The 21695-nt window shown below is 51.5% G+C and overlaps 1 protein-coding gene across 1 annotated transcript in view; it reads left to right on the forward strand.

Moving 5' to 3' along the window:
* Nucleotides 1-17994, forward strand: part of CUNH1orf94 (chromosome unknown C1orf94 homolog) — a 41828-nt gene extending 23834 nt beyond the window's left edge. Inside the window, exons 3-7 of the mRNA XM_008694427.2 lie at nt 1828-2088; nt 3359-3534; nt 7842-7919; nt 11369-11565; nt 17609-17994. Coding sequence (XP_008692649.2) covers nt 1828-2088; nt 3359-3534; nt 7842-7919; nt 11369-11565; nt 17609-17684 — 788 coding nt within the window. The 3' untranslated portion in view covers nt 17685-17994. The remainder of the gene's footprint in view (nt 1-1827; nt 2089-3358; nt 3535-7841; nt 7920-11368; nt 11566-17608) is intronic.
* The last annotated feature ends 3701 nt before the right edge of the window (nt 17995-21695 follow it).

Consider the following 21695-nt stretch of genomic DNA (forward strand, 5'->3'; position numbering starts at 1 on the left):
CCACCCTCCCCACTCTGTGCGTGCCCGTGGGTATAGATGTGTGGGCAAAGGTGTGCCACGGGAAGTGTTACAGGTGTAGGTGTGTTTTACAGGGGTAGGGTGTGGGTGCATCTGAGTGTATCTGTGTGTTTGTGTCTGTGTGTGTCTAGTGTGCCTCGTGCACATATAAGTGAGGCAGAGAAACGACAGGCAAGAACGTGTGTGTGTGCGCGCGCGCAGACATTGAAGACGGAGCTTTGGAGTTGAGTGAGTGGCAGGCGTGTTCAAGGCAACGGGAGGTGTGTGAGAGACTGCAGGTGTGTGGGTCTCTGGGGAAAGGGCTATTATTAGTGGGTACTGTTATTTCAGCACACTGGCTGGGGGCTAAACTTGGCAACCAGAGAAACTCTTGGAAGAGACTCTAGGGACATGTTTTGCTAAAAATGTCATTTTCTTCTAAATTGGCTCAGGCTAGAGCACTCTTTCCTTCGCTGGGATGGTGCTAGGAGGGCAGGCCTAGTCCCCTCCACACCCACAGGACCACTGGGCTGCAGTGGGGGCCCAGGCTGGAGGGATCGGATCCATGCCCAACAGGTGACAGTAGGCGCGGGTCCTCTGGTCCAGCCGCTACACGAACGACCGGAGGGGCCTGCTGTGTGTCCAGGGCTGTTTCCCAGCCGAGCTCCATGGAGACCTGCGAAGCCTCCAGGCTGGGAAGGGAGTGAAGAGCTCTCCTTCAACCAGACATTTCCTTAAAAACAAACAAACCCACATATATACAATTTCACCCATAGTTAACTTTGCTTGAAGAACAAGTCCCTTTGCTCGAAAGGAAATCTAGGTGAAAAATCACTGCCGTGGAGGGTCCTGGGATGGTCCAGGCAGCATCCTCACACCAGGGGACCACTCCGTCTGTTTGCAGAGAGACCCAGGCCTGGCCCCAACCTCATGCCCTGAGGGGCCATGCACTCATGGTGTCTCTCCAATGCCTGCGCCTGCCGAGCCATCTCCCCCTACTCCTGGACGCGAGGCCTCATGGAAGGCCCACTTCTTTCTGGAAACCCTCTGACCCTTTCTGATTGAAGCCGTCTCAGCCACCGTCTTCTCCCACTGTGTCCCTCTGTCACCTCATGGTCCCCATCTGCCTTGTCCTGGAGCTATTTCTGGGTCTGTCTCTCTCCCTCCTTGTTGTGAGCTCCTGCAGGGCTGAGTCTGGCTCTGACTCATCAGTGTCCTCAGTACTCAGGTCAGGGCCTGGCGCTGCCAAACGGGCTGGATCACCCGTGAGCAACAAAGTGGGAGTAGAGTCCACGGTGAGGGGCCGGACTTCAGCTAGACCACGTGTTCTGTAGGAATCCGTGTCTCCCCCACGGAGCTGGTGTGGGGAGGGCCCTGAAGGCAGCTCTGTATCCCAAGCTTGGCACTGAGGATGGATAGAAGGAGGAAAAAAAAGAGGGAGAGAGGAAAGAAAAATGTAGAAAGGAAAGAAAGCAGGGAAAAGGGGAGGGAGGAAGGGGGGAGGGAGGAAAGAAAGGGAGAGAAGATAAGAAAGGTAATTGGAAGGAAGGAAGTTTGGATGGATGGAAGGAAGGAAGGATGGATGGATGGATGGATGGATGGATGGACCCACGTATGCACGCATGATAGGGGAGGGCTGCAATGGGCCATGGTCCGCGAAGGCTTCAGGGAGGAGACTAGGACTGGCTTGGGCTGGAAGGGAGAGCCCAGAGTGGTTGGAGCCCCAGGCGTGTGCTAGGGAGGACCTGTCCCTTTGTCCACAAGAAAGTGCTCCCCGCATCCAGCACGTGGCCTCCCAGAGCCATTGACTCTGTTTCCCTCCTGCTGTAGAATGGAACTCCGGCGTCAAGGAGCCGACCAAGGGTCGAGAGAGCCTCTTTCTCAGTCAGTGGCCCCCGAGCCGGAAGGACACCTGTGGGGAGGAGGGCTGCAGTGACCCCGTGGGCTCCGTGTCCGTGGCCCTGCCAGCCAAGAAGCCTGCATGGCCGGCCGAGAAGAATCTGTTCTATGAGTTTCTTGGGGCCACCAAAAACCCAAGCGGGCAACTAAAGCTTCGCAGCAAAGTGGAGGTGGACGGGCTGGAGCTGAAACGTAAGCTGACCCTGCCTAGGGGAGAGTCAGTGGAGGGATTCCAGAAACTCTCGTAGGCCTGTGGTGGCTCTGTCTCATCCATGGGCAAGTCACTGGCTTCCTCTGGGCATCAGTTTTTTGTTTTTTTTTTTTTAAAGATTTTATTATTTATTTGACAGAGATAGAGACAGCCAGCGAGAGAGGGAACACAAGCAGGGGGAGTGGGAGAGGAAGAAGCAGGCTCATAGCAGAGGAGCCTGATGTGGGGCTCGATCCCATAACGCCGGGATCACGCCCTGAGCCGAAGGCAGGCGCTTAACCGCTGTGCCACCCAGGCGCCCCTGGGCATCAGTTTTTGAACTCATAAAATGGGGGACATGACTCTCTCCCATGTCCCTTATCAGGAGTGCAACTGCTGGAGAAATGCAGGTGAATTGCAGGGTCCCAGGGGTGTCATTAGTGGTCAGTTCGAATACAGCCCCGAGCCAGCATACATCATATCCCCTCAGGTGGCTCAATCCAAAAAAAAAAAAAAAAAAATCCACGCTTCAGATTATTTCTACTTTAAGATTATCCATGGCCCTGCTTTCTCTCCCTACAACTGTTTCAGTCACACCTCCTTTCCCCGAAAAGAGGCCCATAAGGGGAAGTTGAGGTCCCATCTCTGACTCTGTAAGCCCACAGGACAGATACCAGAGGGAGAGAATCTAGGATTCATATCCTAGAACCACCCAGCCAAATCTCATTCATTCAGACGAATTTGGGGCCATACCGTGTCAATTACGTAATGTTTAAGAGTTTAAAAAAAAAAAAAAGATGCCAGTGTAGATAGAACAACCTGGGTAAGGTCCTCGGTGTCGCCAAGTATATGAACTCGGGGGGCTGCTTTAATAATTTGGTAAGAGTGAATTCCAACGGCATAGCAACTGTTGGTATAAAGCTGGATTTTTGTAAAGCACCCAAAAGCATTTGGTTTTCTACGTAGGTGAACTATAGCCCTAGCAACCTGGCTTATTGTTTTCTCTTGCTAAACCACCTCCTTTACTAGCGAATGACGGAGAGAGAGCTCTAAGCCAGACCATGCTGGGATTCGCACCTCTTCCAAATTGGCCAGGTGTGTGCTAACGAGGTTTTCCTGTAGTTGGAAAGTCACCCACACTTTGAACAACCCTCTTGGAGCTTAAAGGACCTGACATCTGAGAACATGAATCCCGGGGTAGGCATGGTGCTGAGGGCGTGCTGGCCTCTTCCTTCCTCGATCACTGAAACGCTCTCCCTCTCTGACTGACAGTTAACCCGCCTGTGACGGTGGCCGACAAGAGCAACCTCAAGTACACAGGGAATGTTTTCACCCCGCGCTTGGCTACGGCCTTGACCTCAGCCACCCCGAACCAGCCGCTCTGGCTCAATCTGAACTACCCACCTCCGCCCGTGTTCGCCAATCACTCCACCTTCACACAGTATCAGGTGAGTGAGCGGGTCCCGGGCTGGGCTGCCCCGGTTCGAGCCATGGAGAAGCGGTGGCTTGCAGGGAGCCTGATTCACAAAGACGCCTTTGACTTGTTATTTTCTTCACTGTGGCCACAGCAGACCAACTACTTGGTTCACACACACACACACACACACACACACACACACTTAAATTTTCCGTTGTCTGAAGCCAAGCTCACTCTGTGCTGAGCATTCCAGATCCCCTTTGCTGGTGTTGGCAGGTGCAGTGCTGGGGCTCCCAGCAGAGGACGAGGCCATAGTCCTTGCTGCCCATCCCCCTGCCATGACTTCCTTTAGAGTGGGATCACATGTGTCCCAGAGTACTCAGGACTGGCCTGGTTTTGGTCTTTTGTCCCAGCGTAATTGTTAAAAGCACCCCCTTTTCGCTCTCAGGTGTCCTGGTGTGGATGCCAAATCGTACGGCCACCTTCTTTAAACGGCATCGGAGTCGCGTTAGCTTGTACCAGCTCAGGGGGTCTGATGCGCATTCTCGGTCTTGGGCTCCTAGTCTAAGGGGAATTAGGGACCAGACACAAAGGGGTTCGTGAGACACGAGGGGCAGGGCTGGAAATTTTACTCATGGAGCTTATTTAGGCAGGAAAATGTAGTTTCTTTAGTTTGTCTATTTAAGTCAATCTCCCTTAAGAGCTGCCGCCCACTGGGCAGGAGGAGGGGGAAAAAATCAAATCAATGTCCACTCTAGTTTCAACCTTGGTCCAATTCAACAGCTTTCACAGTCCCTTTAAGTAGTGCTTGGTTTCTCCAGGAAAGGCGCTCAGCATCTGAGATTTCTTAGTCTTCTGGCCCCTGCCCTAGCTCCTCTCCAGAATGGCATGTAGGTGTATGGGCGGGACACACCGACTTGCACACCCAGGTCCTTGGGAGCCTGTTGCCCAGGCTGGCCCGCCAAAGCATAGAGAGGGCACGCAGAGAAGTCAATACACCTGCAAATAGTCTTGTCTGGTCTCTGTGCCCCTTCTGCACCCACTACTCCTTGGGTCCCTGTGTTATTTCCTCTTTCACGACACAGCGGCAAGCCTTATGGCTTAGATGTCCCCTGTGCGGAAGGCGGATCTTCTCTACCCTACACAGCGCCTCTCCGAGCTGGGCCACCAGACTAGCCCCAGAAGCTTAAACAGAAGCTCATGGAGTTTAGCAAAGTCTCTTTCTCTCTGATGTTTTGTTTTCAAGTCTTTTTGCTTGTTTGTTTGCTAAAGGGGAAAAGTGCCCACCCTCTCCTCTTGCAGGACGGAGAACCTCGTGGTGGAGGGGGAAGCCAGCACGCGTCCGTCCCATATCCGTCTAGTCCTTACCCAGGTTTTGAGCGAAGTGCCCTCTTTGCACCCTCATCCGTTCACCAACCTCTTCTCCAGTACGCCTTACCTGGCGTTTTTGTGTTTGCTTCTTCAGTGTTCAGTCCTTTATTCACCTACTCACCGACGTGTTCATTTTTATTTATGTGTTTACTCATTCATTTAAGTAATTTAAAAACCTTTGCTCCACCCTGACCACAAGCCGAGCATCGGCCAGGCGAGGGCATTCAAAGATGACTGAGATGCTCAGGGTCCAGCCCACGTCAGGCGCAAATCGGAGACCGGCACCGTGTGCACCCCACCTCTGAAAGAGAAGCGACTGCATAATTCTATGTAGTGTAAACCGATTCACTCTAAGGGCACTCGGGGCTCCGCATATAAAGCTGATGCACGATGGCTTGCTTTAGAAAGAGCGGATCGTGGCTCCCTGCTATGTCAGCTGCTTCTGGCTTGACTTGTTGGAGGGAGTGAGATTCGAACGTATTATCGGAGCACGAAGGTCCTTTGTTTCCAGAGATGCTGGTGTTGGCCACGCACAGCTGCCCCGAGGCTTCCTGGCCTCAGCTAGAGAAGCTGAGCCTCCCAGGTAGCGATGGAGAACAGGGCGATTTACCTTCTCCCGGCTTCTCATGATTTCATAATGCCATCCAGCTTCGAGACGGCTCATCAAGGCGCCTAGCATAAGAAAAGGAAGGCAGGTTTTGGAATTGGCAGACTCCCGTTTAAAGAAATCTGCTGTTTTCAAGCAGTGTGGCTCTGGGCAAGTTAGAGTGAGCGAAATCCCCTGAGCCCTGGTTTCCTCGCTTGTGAAATGGGCTCATAATAATTGACAGCGGCGGCAGTGACGGCATGTACTTGCCTCGGTTGTAAGGTTAATTGAGTCCATGGGTGAGAAAAGGCTTTGAAAAGTCTGAAGTACGATACGGGTATTGGTTTTTAGTATGATTCAGCCCTGATCTTCCTAGGAAACAGGGTCAGGGAGCTCCCCAGACCTTGAGGAAACCGAGAGGAGAAACAGGGAATGGCCTATCCTAGCCTCTTTGCCTGCTTGGCGTGAGGAATAAAGATGAGGTCCCGAATCCAGTTTACTCAGAGCTCCACTGTGGAGCGATGCAGAGCCATGGAAGACTAAGTCCGCGGCACCAAGGAGCTCCAGAGGCTCCTGGGTGCTTGGCATAAAGGAGCTCTGTTCCCAGTTAAGAAGGAAAGGTAGGAAGAGGCCGTGACCTCAAGCAAAGAAGAACGAATGTTTATTCACCCTTGCTTGTGATTTTATGGAATGGCAAAACTGCGATTTGAACAACTAGGAGTGTCCTCAAAGCCAGATAGTGTCTCCTGAAAATCTGTCCAGGACGGAGCAGGGGCGGGGGGCTGTTTGTCTCGCACAGGCCCCAGGGGCAGCCCAGCCCAGGCGCGGGGAGGGTGGTGGCCCGTGGGAGCTGGCTGTGTGCCGCAGAGCCTCGGCTGCCAGGGAGGGAGGAGGGCGCACACAACCTGCCCTCAGAGCTCGCTGTGCACTGGAGTGGTGGGGCGGCCCCGTCTGTCTGACTGCTCTGTTCAGGTGTAGGCCTTGGTGGGGGTGACAGAGACCAGGCTGTGGTCACGGTGGTGAGTGGGGTTGCCCCGGGGCCGCGGGGCTTGGAGAAAAGGGGAGCAGGTGCTCTGGTTGCAGGTGAAGGGGCTGGTGGAACTGGGAGTGGCCCAACCACGGTCTGTGTCAGTTGCCTGGCAGCAGAGAGCCAGGGAAGGTTCTAGAGAATATGTACACTCGGGGACCTGGAAGATGGGGCCCCATCTCAGGGATTCTGCACCTTTGATGAGGAGCCCATGGGCGCTGAGGAAGTCATCAAGGGCATAGTGTCAGCCATCAACACTTTGATAATTGGCACAAGCTGAACCCAGAATGGGGCACCATCTCAAGGTTCGGAATCTTCTAGAAAGAATACTGGCCTGAGGGGTGCTTTGAGCTGCCTCTTAGAAGGTAACTGTGAATTGGCAGGTAGAGGCAGGCTGAGCCGGGAGAGGCAACGATCTGACCCCACCCACAGAAGCCAGCGTGTGTGTGTGTGTGTGTGTGTGTGTGTGTGTGTGTGTACACACATGGGCACACAAGGCCGCCCCAGACGGAGTTCTGAATAAAGGTTCTACTTTTATTAAAGGTAGTAAAAGTTCCCCTTTGGCTGAGCTGCCGGACCGCCTGTTCAAGGTGGGGGAGCAGGGAGAGATGCTGAAAATACCTAACATTCGCAGAACCCTTCCTACGTGCCGGGCACGGCTCTAAGCCCTTTAGATGCACGAACTCATTTATCTTCCTGCCAGTCCTCATCAGAAGGTGCGGACACAGGTGTCCGCATGGGCACATAGACACACACCAGCAACGACCCAAACGAATGCTCCCGAAACGCTCAGCTGCAGACACCAGTGGAACACACGTGTTGATGCGCTTCAGTAAGCTGGATGCAGGCCCACACACGCGTACGCACCATGCACGGCGATACCGCACGTCTTGGGGCAGGACGTTTGGGGAAAGGCATGGAAAAAGCGTATAGGTAACAACAAAGATAATTCGGCTGCCTTCACAGGCCTTACCGGTTTGAACATGCATGATTTTATAGACAAGGGATAAGAGGCTCGGAGATGTGAAGTGACTTTCCCAAGGTCACACAGTCAGCAAGGGGGCAGATCTGGGATTCAAGAGGCATTCAGGTCCCTCAAGGTTTTACCTTAAATACTCCCCCGAAAGGCTATGAATCCTGCTCAGCAGGGGCTTCCTGTGTGGTGTGAGTTGTGCCTGCTATGCCTGGTGGCCGGGCAGGCAACGGGTGGGTCTGGCCAGCAGTGCGGTGGGACGGCCCCGGGCCGGCTGGCCATCCAGGCATTGTGAGCGGGAAGCTGGGCCGAGCGGCTGGTGCTCTCTGGTGAGGAACCCTTTACCGCCCCCCATGCTGAGCCTCCCCCTTCTCCCCGCAGGGCCTGTACCCACAGCGCGGAGCCAGGATGCCCTATCAGCAGACCGTGCTCCCCCAGCTGGGCTGTTACCACCGACAGGTGAGTAGAAAACCTCCTCACCTCTGTCCCAGCTCTGCGAGGGCCCTCCAGTCTGAAGCACATCGGCTTCCTCGTCTTGGTCCAGCCGGTCACTAGCCCGGCTTTCTGGTCTGCCCTCGGCCCCAGAGAGCAGACACAAAGGCCAACATGCACGTGGAAACAAACCAGTGTCCCCAGGGGCTAAGCGCTGGCACTTCCCTGGCCCTCCGTGTGTCCCAGCCCTTCTCCAAGGGCTTTATCTGCACGAACTTCACGGCCACCCTGTGTAATAGATTAGAGATGAAGAAACTGAGGCACAGAGAGATTAAATAACGTGCACAAGGCCATAAAGTTAACGGACGTGTTAGTTTTTGCTGTGGCAACAGACAGCCTCAGCACCTCAGAGACTTTCAACAGGAAGTATTTATTTTGGGTCCAAGCCTGTTTCATGTGTCTCCCTGTGGGGACCAGGCTGAAGAAGCAGTAGCTTTTGCTGCTGCCGGGTGGATGACAGAGGGAGGGGTGAGCGGGAACACCCGCTGCTTCTGAGAGCCGCAGCTTGGCGTTAGCACATGGCCGGGTGCACCTGCCTTCCGCGGGCCGAAGGAAATCCCGTGGTTTTGCCCGGCATCGGTGGGACTGGGGAGTCCTCTCCTTCCGTGTCAGGTTGTCAGCTAAAATAGAAGACATCCAGTTACACTCCAGGTAGATGGCGAATCAAGTTTTGGTATAAGGAAGCCCCAAACAGTGCATGGGCCATAGTTACCTTAAAAAATGTTTTGCTGTTTATCTGAAATGCAGACCTAACTGGATGTCTTCTTTGTTCTTTTGCTGAATCTGGCACCCTGCTTCCACGGGTAGGCCAGGAGCGGATATCTGCTTGAAAATTACATGATGGCGGAATTGGGGTCTGACCTTGGGCAGCCTAGCTTCACAGTCCGTGCTGCCAATGACCACGGCTTACGGCCTCTTGTACACAGATACACAAAAACACACAGACCCTCGCAGAGACACAAAGGAAGATGTAGGTATATGCGTGCTGCTAAGCGACCCACGCCACGCGTATTCCGAGACAGTGAAAGTCTTGGGGCAGAAATGGGGGTGTGAGGGGAGAGGCTGACCCCGCACTGCGTTCCCCAGGCTGGCCTTGCCCCCCTCACACACAGGTGGACACACCCCACGCTCAGACTCACACTCCTCGGCCTCTTTCCTGCCCCCAGGGAGCAAACTGTACCTCTGACTTGAAGTATGTTGGAATGTTCCAGAGAGTAGAGAAGAGCCCATAGGTATAGGCTACTTTATGATGTGGGCCAGAGCTGCTTTTCTAGCAGCGGGGGCTCTGCAGCCTCAAGAAGGATAGAGGTGAGAGAGTGTGGCTCACAGGGTCTCCGCCGGTCCCTCCCGCCCTGCAAAAAGCAGTAGGTCCCCTAGCTCCGGAGCGAGCGTGTTGACACAGCCTCACGTATGTGCGTGTATCTGAAAAAGGAGTATCAGAACATGGTGCAAAATAGAAAAATCCCAGAGGCAGTTACTGTTGCTGGTTCCTTCAGTGTCTTTCCAGTGGCATCTATTTCTACAAACATTTTATACAAATGTGGCTTCTGGGCACCCTGTTCTATGATTGCTTTTGTCAGCAAAGTACATGCCGGAGACGGTGCGAGGGCAGCATACACGCCTGCTTTATGGTGTTTACCAGGTGCACGCAGGTAGGGACTCGTGTGAGCTCTAGGACCTGCATCTCCTCTATCCTGCCGGCAGGCCCCTCCCAGGTCCGGGCCTCTGCTGCCCCTGCCCCCCCCAGCCTCCAAGAAAACCAGGGGGATTTTCTGTCATTCCTGCGTCTGTCCTGGGAGGTGCCTCCCTGGGTTCTCTCTGTGAGCTCTTGGCTCTTTCAGACCTTTAGCTCGTCATCTTGGGGTTTTGGTGCCCATGTCCAGCATCACCAGGTCCTCCCTGTCCCCTGGGGGGAGACATGGGGAAGGCCTGGGGGGGGGGCTTGGGCTTCTAGAAGGAATAGGTGTAGAGGTGCAATACAGGGGCACGAGCACCAGGCTCACGCCTTGGGGGTTCCGACTGCAACCCAGACACTTGGAGCAATTACTATGCGAGGTCAACTTCTCTGAACCTCATTTCTTCATCTCTAGAATGGGAATAGTAGGGGTCCTGCTCACAAGCTGTTTGGGGTTTAAATGAGAGAATCCAGAGGAAGGGCCTGGCACGTCCTAAGTGCTCAATAAGCCCTAGCCTTTGTGACTTTTTTTTAAAAATTAGATAAGGACATGTAGGGTGAGAGAGGGCTGTCAGTGTGCTGAATCCCTACGTGACTCGGACCCCAGACTCTTGCTTTTAAAGAGGAAGCCCAGAAGTTTCCCCAGTTTTGACTGAAACTCCTTCCAGCGTCCAGGAGGATGGATGTCAACTCCATACAAGAGAGGTTTTTCTGACATTTGGAGGTGTCAGTAGGAGAATACAGTGCCTGGAATGTAATGAGCTCCCCATCACTTTAGGTATTCAAACAGACCCTTAGTGGCCTCTTCTTTACTCTCTCCTCATTCTCTCTCTTTCTTTCTTCCATTCATTCATTGAGCATGTTTATTGAGCAGCTGCTGTGTGCCAGGCACTGTCTTAGGGCTGAGAAGATATCAGTAGATAAGACAGACGGGATCCTTGGTTTGTCAAGGGCAAGATAGTGGGACCCCAGGTTCTTGGTGGGAGACAGGTCTGGGTAGCGTCCAAAACCCCGCTGAGTTCCTGATTTTCTCTAGAGTTTGAGCTGAGTCCCATTGCCCTTTCTCCTAGACTCACACTGGACAATACTGTAACCACTAGCCTCGTGTGGCTACTTACATTTAAATCAATTAAAATTAAGTAAAATTTACAATTCAGTTCCTCATTTACAGCAGCCGCAGTTTAATTGGTCAGCCGATCGCCACGCGGGGCTGGCGGCTGCCCTACGGGGCGGTGCGGATACAAGGCATCCCCATCACCGGGCACAGGCATTTCCACTGAGCCGGGCTGTCTTGAACTTGGAGTCTGTTGAGACAGAAGCCAGGGACGTATACATCTCTACAGCCTTTTTTGAGATAGTAAAAGACTTAAAAATGAACAAGGGCTTTTGGGATGCTTATTGACAGAGGAAGAGGTAGGAAGGCAGGGAAGAGAAGGGAAATAAAATTTATTTGCTATTTACTATGCACCACTCTCTTTACGTTCATGAACGGACTCAGTCTCCGTACAGTGAAGGGAGTGTTTGCCCATTCTACAGATGAGGAAACCGAGGCTCAGATAAATCCCGTATCTTGCCAGGCATGCTGCAGCAGCCGAGCCCTGTGCTTTTGGCATCCCAACACAGTGCCTTCTATACCCCCACAGTGACGGAGGGGCACAGGTGCTGGGGTTGGGGTTGGGGTTAGAGCCAGGAAGCAGTGGGCTCGGCTGGACCCAGCCCCTCTCTCGTCTCTGACCTGCAGGTGGCGCCGTACAATCCACAGCAGATGGGCCAGCAGATTTTCCGCTCTTCCTACACTCCCCTGCTGAGCTACATCCCCTTCGTCCAGCCCAACTACCCGTACCCTCAGAGGACACCTCCAAAGCTGTCCACCAACCCCCGGGACCCTTCCCCCATGGCCGGAGACGGGCCACAGTACCTCGTCCCCCAGGCGTACGGGTGAGTCCTCAGCCCACACTGGAAGTCCACCCTGTATCCCGAAAGCTGCCGGGGAGGGGAGGGGAGCCTGCCGGGTGGGCCTCGATGGCACGTTCTTGGTACCTATGCTCCGTGGCTGAGGGGAGGGAGGAGCTGTGCCTGTCCAGAGGCTATGTGGGTTCTGGACGGACCTGGTGGGGAGGTGAGGCTGGTCTGGGGCCTGGTGGGCCCCTCTCGTAGGCCCACGATGGGGCTGGCGCCCCACGGTCTGGTTGCAGAAACGTAGCTGCACAGGGGCAGTGGACGACGGGTACCCTGTCTGTCGCATGTGGCAGGTGGCAGAGCGAGATGCATCTGCCTTTACCCGTGTGCTTGCTTTACAACAGGACACGGCCAGGTAGTCTTCTTACAGCTCCCTCCCCCCACTTGCTGCACCCTGAGCGCCTTCCCAGGCCAATCTCTCCAACATCCCATAGACTTTGTAACCGGCCCTGCGGAAGCGGCTTCCGCTGCTCATCACGGCTGCTCACGCTTTTCCACCCAAACAGCAGAGGACAGGGACTTCGCAGCAAGCAGCCAACACGAACTCAACATGTTAGCTGAAAATCCCACACACAAATTTTACATGCTGGTCAGCCAAAAATTAACGTTCATTGTCTCCACAGAACAACACATGGCCGCGCATCCCCACCCCGCCGATCCGGAGCTCGTACTCCTGCTCCGAGAGGTGGGCGCGCCGCGTCCCTCCTGAGGATCGGGGTCTCCACACACCCTGGGGAACGTGTGCCCCAGTTTGAGAAACTCAGCTGATGGGATGAGAGACAAATTCCCCAGCCTGACATGGGTTCCCTTCCTGTCCACCTGCCGTCACAGACCCTCAGTGTGATATCAGCTGGGGGTCCCCAGGCTCTCATCTTTTTAGTCAGTGTTTCCCCTGAACGCCTTGTAAAAGGATTACATGCTAGAGGTTTCCAGGGTCGGATCTGTTTGGGAAAAGCCGTGAGAAACAAAGATAAACAGGTTTCTTAACTGTTGGAATTCTTAGATCGTTTAATTTCCTAAGGTTCATAGAAAACGTTCACGGGGGTGCTCGATAGAGTTATTTGAACATGAAATCCACAACCCCTTTTCTTTCCTTTTTTTTTTCTCTTTTCCTTTCCTTCCTCCCCCCCTTCCTTCCTTCTTTCCTTCTCCCCCCTCTTTTCTTCCCTTTTCTTGTATAGCATATCAGGGTGCATTTCATCCAACCCACCCTGGAAAGCTCTGTGTTAATTCATGTGCTTCACACGAATGTAGCCTGCAGGGAACCCCAGATGACTAGGACACGGTTCCTCCCTTCAGAGACTGAAAGTGGATGAGATGTGGGTGCAACCTCGTGCTGGGAGAAAGTGAGGACCATCCAAGTGGCCCAAGGACAGAGGGAGCACCCCTGCTGGGTGGTCTGCAGGGGGTCTGCAGGGTGGGGAGTTTCCAGGGAGTAGCAGCTGGTGGAGGGTCCAGTCCTCAGATGGGAAGGTGGGTGGCAAAGCTTAGGGCCTGGGGGGAAAAGGCGTCTGCTTGAAGTATTTGATTTATCCCTGAAAAAGGTGGAAAATAGGATTAGAAAGGGAGGTTGGGCTTGGCTATTAAAGGCTCCGACTGGTAGGCCTGGGATCCAATGCAGATTTGTGCACGCTGGAGTGCATGGATGGGGTGGAGGGGAGGAAACAGGAGGCAAGACAGGGTGCAGCCTGGAGGTGACTGGAGGGTCTGTAGCAGAAGTTCTCATCTCCCTTGGGGGTGAGACTCTACGAGACAGCAGCGGAATCAAGACATGACCTGCACCCAACAACTTCCCCTTCCACACCGTGACACTGGGCCCAAGGGAGGCAAGACTGCAGAAGCCAGAACTGGCTGTGCTGGGGAGGGGGTGTGGCCGCAAGGTCTCATCAGTCCGCAGGTGCAAAACCCCAACGGGGAGCCGGAGGGTGGAGGGTCCACACCTGGTCTCTGGCCCTCTGCAGAGGGGCGGGGAGTGGAAAAGCCCGAGCAAAAGGCTGAGGAAGGAGCTGTATGGGAAGTGGGAGAGAGCCTGGGGCCCGCCGGAGACCCTGTGGGCACAGGGGGCAGTGACGTGGGGGAGGAGTGGTCAGCAGGATGGGCTGGTGGCTGAGAGGTTGGGAAAGTCAGGAAAGTGAGGTCAGAAAAGTGGGGCAAGGGGGGTGCAGGCCCGTGTCCCCCACAAGGATGATTTGTTTCAGGCAGGCTTCCTGGAGGGAAGGAACAATGCAAAGATTTTCCTTTTCTCATTCCAGGGGAAGACATAAACAATAAGGAAATAAACAAGTAACACACACGTCAGGTGAGGGGGTTGGGGGGAGGGGAAGGAACGAGAGAATGAAGGGATGTCTCTTGAGCCGAGATTTGAATGAAATGAGAGAGTCTATGTGGGTGAGGAGCGCTCTGGGCAGTGGCCCCGAGGTGCGGAATGTAGCTGGAGCTCTGTGAGTAGGAGAGGGAGTGGGTGGAATTGAAATCAGAGAGGAAGCAGGGCCAAACTAGATAGGGCCTGGTGGGCATGGTGAGGAGTTTTCTTTTAAGAGCAGTGGGGAGCTATTAAAGCTTTTAAACAGCCGAGGACGTGTTCTAATTCTCTGTCTAAAGAAGGTGATGTGGGCCAATGTATGGAGCCTGGACCATAGGGCAAGAGCTAATGCAGGGACACAGGATAGGAGCCCGGACAGCTGTTGGAGCAAGAGATGCTGGCGGGTGGGGGGGCCTGGAGGACGCAGTCAGCTGAGCATCCGACTCTTGGTTTCAGCTCAGGTCTCAGGTCGTGATCTCAGGGTCATGGGATCGAGCCCCACATCGAGCCCTGGGTTGAGCTCCCTGTTTGGTGCAGAGTCTGCTTGTCCCTCTCCCTTCCCCTTTGCCCTTCTGCTTCTGCTCCCTGACCCCACTCTCTCTCTCTCTGTCTCTCTTTCTCTCTAAAATAAACAAATCTTAAAAAAAAAAAAAAAAAAAGAGATGCTGGCGGAGTAGACTAAGGCAGAGACTGTGGGAAGGCGATAAGTGAAAAAATCTGGAGTATTTATCTTCTTGGTCAAATTGACAGTCCTTGATGATGGCAGGATGTGGAAAGAGCGAGAAATCAAGCATGATTCTTCGATTTTTTATTTGAACAAGTGGCAATGCCAAAATACTAAGGTCAGGGGCGCCTGGGTGACTCATTGGGTTAAGCGTCTGCCTTCGGCTCAGGTCATGATCCTGGAGTCCAGGGATTGAACTCCCCTGCTTAGCAGAGAGTGTGCTTCTCCCTCTGCCCCTCACCCCACTCCTGTTCTCTCTTGCTCTCTTTCTCATTTGCTCACTCTCTCAAATAAATAAATAAAATATTTAAAATTAAAAAATTAAAAAACAAAATACTAAGGTCAAGATGACTAGTGAAGGGTTTGTTGATGGAGTTTGGTTTTGGAGATGCAAAGTTTGAGATGCCCGTTAAACATACGGTGGGGCCGTTGACAGGTGGGTGTGTGAGTCTGGGGCTCAGAGGAGAGGCTGGGGCTGGCAATTTGAATTTGGGAGTCATTAACATATAGATGATATTTAAAGGCACGGGATGGGATGAGCTGGCCAAGGGCGTATGTGTGCATGGAGAAGAGATGAGGCCCAAGGCCTGAGCCCTGGGTCTCCTACGTGTAGGGAGTTTGGGGAGGTGCGGAGGACCCAGCAGAGGCTCTAAGAGGGAGCGTTAATGAGGTGAGAGAAGAAATAGGTGAGTGTGAGGGGGCGCCTGGGTGGCTCAGTCGTTAAGCGCCTGCCTTTGGCTCAGGGCATGATCCCAGAGTCCTGGGATAGAGCCCCTGTAGGGCTCCCTGCTCCGCTGGGAGCCTGCTTCTTCCTCTCCCACTCCCCCTGCTTGTGTTCCCTCTCTCCCTGGCTGTCTCTCTCTCTCTGTCAAATAAATACATAGAATCTTAGAAAGAGAAAGAGAGAAAGGAAAGGAAAGGAAAGGGAAGAAGGAAAGAAAGAAAGAAAGAAAGAAAGAAAGAAAGAAAGAAAGAAAGAAAGAGGTGAGTGTGGAGTACAGAAGGCCAGGAGAGGAAGCGTTTCCTGGAGGAGAGGGAGGGATCGCTGGGCACCGCTGGCTGGGATGCAGTGGAATGGAGTACAGCAGTGGTGTTGGGGTTCCAGTGATGTAGGTGGAACAGGTCTAGAAGAGGCTGCACTGGGCAGGAAGCATGCAAGGGCCTTGGGGGAGAGTGTAGCCCAGGAGACAAGCAGGGTCAGGAGCAAAGAAACAAACCAAGAGACTAAACTATATGAAGAGGGAGAGGAAGGAGCCCGTGGTGCTCAGGGAAGGAGGAGCCAAGCCCTCCCCTCCCTCTGCCAAGTCAATTGCATACGTTCATGGGGCAGGATAATCATGCAATTTATCTTCCAAACAGTAACAAGTTTGAGAGTTGAATGGAGCACAAATCATAAACACCCTGGAAATGCCAGCGTAGAAACTGTTGCAGGCAAACCAGGATAGTTCACCAGGCTCAAGCTTTTCCTCTTCCTCCAGGAAGCACTCCTTGATAACTCTAGTCCACGGAGGTACCTCTCCTCCTGGCCCTCTAGTGGACATCCTGTCCAGACCATGCCCTTGGCAGGTGAACCCATCAGAAGTTCCCAATCTGAATGGCCTAGATGCGTGGGGCATGGCAATCAGTTATGAGGTGTGTCCTGAATAATTTGTTACCAATAATTATTAAACGCTGAAGTATGGGTTCTGGTTTTTTATTTTGTAAATCAGAGCGGAATCCAGCGCATCCCTGTAATAATGTGACTTTCAATCAGTTCTTTTCCAATATGAGTTTCAGAAGAGGGAAGAAGAGGTGGGATTACAGCCAGCATAATAGTTTACAAGGCACCTCCCTCGTGCCAGGTCCTGGGCTGGGCCCTGGGCATAAAATGGCAAACAGTCTAGATAATGTCCCTGCTGTCCTGGAATTTATTTAATGAAAAGGGGATTAAACCAACCCAAAGCCTAGCTTGCCCATGACACTTGCAGAGAGCGAGAGATACGATACCAGCTGAGGCATTGCAGATGAATGCGGTGGTTCGCTCCCATCGCTTCTTCCCTCCCCCGCCCCCTCCCTTTTTTTGTTTCATTAATTCATGGGAGGGTGTGGTGAACGTGAACATCTGAAATATGCATCTGCCCAGCTGAAAAGGGACCGAGAATCCCTGGATTAGACTAAATCTAGCCATTTGCTCTGCTGCAATTTGTAGTGAGCTCTGTTCCCATTCATTCAAAGCATCCTAGCAGATGGGTGAAGAAATTGCTGTAGGATCCCAGAATTGTGAGTAAATGATTCCATCTGGAGAGGTCAAGGAAGAGGTCACAGAGGAGTTGGCTTTTGAACTGTCTTTTGGAGTATGACCGGCAGTGGTGCCGGGGGCGGGGGGAGCAGAAGTGTGCATATTTCTACGCTTGGAAGGTGAGGCTCAAATGTTTTCAGCCCTTCCTTCCTTGAGGGTCTAAGCAAAGCTCCAGGCATGCAGTGACGTCTCAATGCTTATTCCTTGCACTGGCGTTGAAACAGAGAGCCCGATTTAGCTTGGTGCTGATAGGGGGAGAGGGAGCCCTGGGATTGTCTAGACTCTGGGATCTCACCCTGGGGCATGGCCCTGAGTTCCGTGATATTGTGGAATTCCTGAAGGACACACCTGGTCCTCTCAGGCACGTCGAATGGCTTTAGGCCCAGAGGTAAGGTGCTCAGATCCAGAGAGGCTCCCTGCTATGTGGTCCTGGAGATGGAGAGAGCACTGGGCCCATAGGGGCAGTCCCTACAGCCTGCCAAGGGCTCCTTGTCCTAAGGAAGTGACAGAAGAAGCTCTATATTGTTCTCTAATTGTATCATTTTAATATTTTATTTTTTCAGAACCAAAGCTTTTTTATTATGCTAAAACATTTAGCCTCCAAGCCTGTCATGATCTTTCCAGTCCTTGACAGCCACAAAATTAACATAGTACTTTTCCTAATATCTCTGCTAACATCAGAAGTTCCATCACAACATCCATCTTCTTTCTCTTCCAGGTTCGGCTCGATGGCTGGCGGGCCCGTGATGAACAGCCCGTATTTTTCCTCCAGTGGGAATGGCATAAATTTTTAGATGATCTTCTGTCCCCCCTCCTCCTACCTTAGCCCTTGGGTCAGGACTAAGGGCTCTGGAACTCTGGATTCTGTAACAGCGTGGCCGGAGGTTTGGAAAGCCAAGGTTCCGACCAGGTCACAAGCAGAAAACAGCCAGCCCAGACTCATCTGTTGACCAGCTCTCTCACACACACAGCCCCTCTCACGCACACCACACGCTGCACACCACACACGCACCTCCCTCACAGTCATACTCACCTGCTCAACCACGTAGGCACCTGTATTTAGCTGACATGAGTGATTTTTGTTTTTGTTGTTGTTGGTAAAATAGAAGTAAGACACTTAATTTTAGAAAGTTTGTATTTTATGATAAACGTGTGAGCTGCTTGGAACGGAGGGTGCCTGCTTATTTTTGTCATGCTCTGTGTCCTCGTCACTGTTCCTTTCCCCCATGCACGAGACGCGGCGTTAACCCAGGCCATGACAAGAGACCACAGGCTGGAGTCCTCAAAGCACTGCTGTCTAACTACGGGACCTCAGGGGTCATACCTGTGGGGGCTTACCGCTTCTCTTCTGTGACCCACTCACTTCCCAGCATCCCAGCTCCTGCATCTCAGGAGTGGACGTGAAAGTAAAGCACCTTCCTCGGGTGACTGTTTCATAGGGGAAGAAAATCTCTCTTGGACACCAGATGGGAAAATGTGACCTGGAAATCAGTGCCAAGAACAATCCTAAATGTGGTTGACTGTGTCCAGAGATATCCAGATGTATTATCAGTGCCAAGCTCCAGGCCAGTCTCAAGACTGTACGTGATGCCACTGCCCTTGGATCTACTTTGATCAACTTTTATCAGTGACTTGAATCACGGTGGTGAGAGCATCCTGACCAGATGTGTGGGGGGTACAAATCTGGGGAGAGGAGATAACAGCAGGCATATTAGACTCTCTCACACCCATGGCACGCATCACTAAGCGGTGGGTCCCCTGAGCCCGTACAAAGCCATAGAATCGTTCTCCCCATGGTGGTCCAGGCAGCCACCACTGATCAGGAATGGTCTGTGAAATGAAACCCATGTGCTGTCCTTTGACGGACTCTAACAAGCTGAAATTAAATATCAAGTTATTGTAAGGACCTACTCTGGGGTCAAAAAAATGAGCTATGCACATAAAAGACGGACCAACACTATCAGTTCTAAGTTGCTCTATTATCAATCCTATCAGTTATCTGAAAGCTCAACCCCACGCTGGCTGAGTCCCATCCTGATGGCAATGACAGTCTAGGGTCTGAAAATCACCGATGTCTCAGGATGGGCTTTAGCCCTGTGCCCACAAGAGCATTTCTCCTGCCCTCACAGTGTGACACCATGGGCCTCACTGGCCTTTCCTTCTGGGAACATGGAAATCAATTTCTAAGTTCTCTTAGGACTTAGGCCCTCTCCCTTTCTCCATGGTCTGAGTCTAGGATTCTCCCCAAGTCCTTCAGCCCCTGCCCCCAAGGCTGAACCCTATTTCTAGTATATCTTATTGTTACTATTTTTTTTATTGATTTCCTTGGCCAACAGTCTCGATTCTCCATGGACTCTGGGAGACATTAGTCACCTAGGAGTTCTGACAAATTCAAGAGCCCTTTTCTTTCCTGAAGGGCTTCCTCACATTGTCTCTCCAGGTATTAACCCCAGGCTGGGCCATAGTTTACTACCGTCTCTTGATCTCAGGCTGTTGGGAGGCAGGAGAGAGGAAGAGAAAAAGCACTGATTTGCCCTTTGGCCAGACCTGGGTTCTAAACCACTTTCCAATGTTGACCTTGGGTGGAGAACTTAATCTCTCTAAACCTCGGCTTTATTAATGGCAATGTTAATAGTTGTGGGGATTAAAAGATAATGTAGACTTAATACAGATATAATGCCTACTTAATGCAGACTTGTGGTTTTACAATGGTGGAGTGAAGATGTTTCTGTCCCTCTTCTCTTGAAATTGCCCCCAAATAGGAAAGAGCGCAAGAAAACCTATACAAACTCCATTCTCAGTGAAACTAGGAGAAGCCAGCAATCCCATCCACCATATACAAAGTCATGGTAATAGGGGAATGGTAAACACCTCAGTGGAGCAGGGGAAGGTCATGCTGAGAAGCCCGCTGAAGGAGACAAGAAGCAAACAATTTTCTCCTGCAGAGTCCTGAAAGTCTCAGGATGTGCTGGGTGCTGGATGCCATGCAAGGTGGGGCTGGAGAGGGATGAAAGGGAGGAGGTGATGTAGGAGATAGCTTCTATCCTGGCCCCACAAAGTGAGGGGCCATGGACAGTTCTATAGAAGGCTGGAGGCATTTTCTCTGGGGAACCTTGGAGACCGTGCATAAGGATTGTGGAGCTGAGAGTCCATATGGAAAATGAGGATTAAGTGAAATACACATACACACCCAAAGCCAATGGCTAGGTCCTAACCAAGAGGTAGGAGTTCGGAGGGTCCTCTGGAGAAATTAAACTGCCCCCAAAGGCCCTTGAAGGGACCAACAAAAATTATCCTATGGTTATCCCCGTCAAAAAGAGCTTTCAATCAACTTTTAAAGACCTGAGTCTTAATAGGAATGGACAATCTCCAACAAGAAAGAAACGGATCAAAACAAAGGTAAAAAGAAACCAAAAAAAGAGAGACAGACCGTAATATTCTCAGGGAGATAAAATAGTACATTTACAAAAATAAGACAATATGCCATATACTTATTTTTAAAAATCAGAACAAGAAAGTGCTTTTGAAATTAAAACAGTGATAGTTGATGTTTTTCAGTGAAGAGAGTTGGAAGCTAACATCAGAGAAATCTCATGGAAAAGAAAACTAAAAAAAGATGCAGGGATGGATTATAGGAGATAAAACATGGGAAAACAAGAGGATCAGTCCGGGACACCAGATAGCTGCCTAACAAGAGCTCTAGGCGGAATAGCGAAGATAGAGGGAGGGTGGTACCAGCAGAAAAACACTAGAAAATTTCCCAGATATAATGGTCCAGACTAGTACTGAGCAAAATGAATTAAAAAGATCTGTCCCAAGGCATATCACTGTAAAATTTCAGAATATCAGGGATAAAGGCAGGATTCTAATAATTTCAGAAAACCCACTCACATACAAATGTGCAAGGATCGGAACGGCCTCGGATTTCCCAACAGTAACGTGGTGAATCTAGAAAATCCCTGGACAAAGTTGTCACCACTTTGATTGGAAATGATTTTTGATCTAGAATTTTAAAACTCAATTTTTATCTGTGTAGGTAGAAAGGAGGTGTTTTTAGACACGCAAAGTCTCAAAACAACAAATGTTGGAGAGGATGTGGAGAAAGGGGATCCCTCCTACATTGTTGGTGGGAATGCAAGTTGGTACAGCCACTCTGGAAAACAGTGTGGAGGTCCCTTAAAAAGTTAAAAATTGAGCTACCCTATGATCCAGCCATTGCACTGCTGGGTGTTTACCCCAAAGATACAGACGTAGTGAAGAGAAGGGCCATATGCACCCCAATGTTCATAGGAGCATTGTCCACAATAGCTAAATCGTGGAAGGAGCCAAGATGCCCTTCAACAGATGACTGGATTAAGAAGATGGGGTCCATATATACAATGGAATATTACTCAGCCATCAAAAAGAACGATTTCTCAACATTTGCAGCAATATGGATGGGACTGGAAGAGATTATGCTAAGTGAAATAAGTCAAGCAGAGAAAGACAATTATATAGTTTCACTCATTTATGGAACATAAGAAGTAGGAAGATCGGTAGGAGAAGAAAGGGAAGAAGAAAGGGGAGTAAACAGAAGGGAGAATGAACCATGAGCGACTATGGACTCTGGGAAACAAACTGAGGGCTTTGGGGGGGGATGGGCTAGGCTGGTGATGGGTAGTAAGGAGGGCACGTATCGCATGGTGCACTGGGTGTTATACGCAAGTAACGAATCATGGAACTTTACATCAAAAACTAGGGATGTACTGTATGGTGACTAGCATAATAAAAAAATATTATTAAAAATGTATGTAACCAAAAAAAAA

This window comes from Ursus maritimus, unplaced genomic scaffold (assembly GCF_017311325.1).
Source record: "Ursus maritimus isolate PB19 unplaced genomic scaffold, ASM1731132v1 scaffold_32, whole genome shotgun sequence".
NCBI classification, from domain to species: domain Eukaryota; kingdom Metazoa; phylum Chordata; class Mammalia; order Carnivora; family Ursidae; genus Ursus; species Ursus maritimus.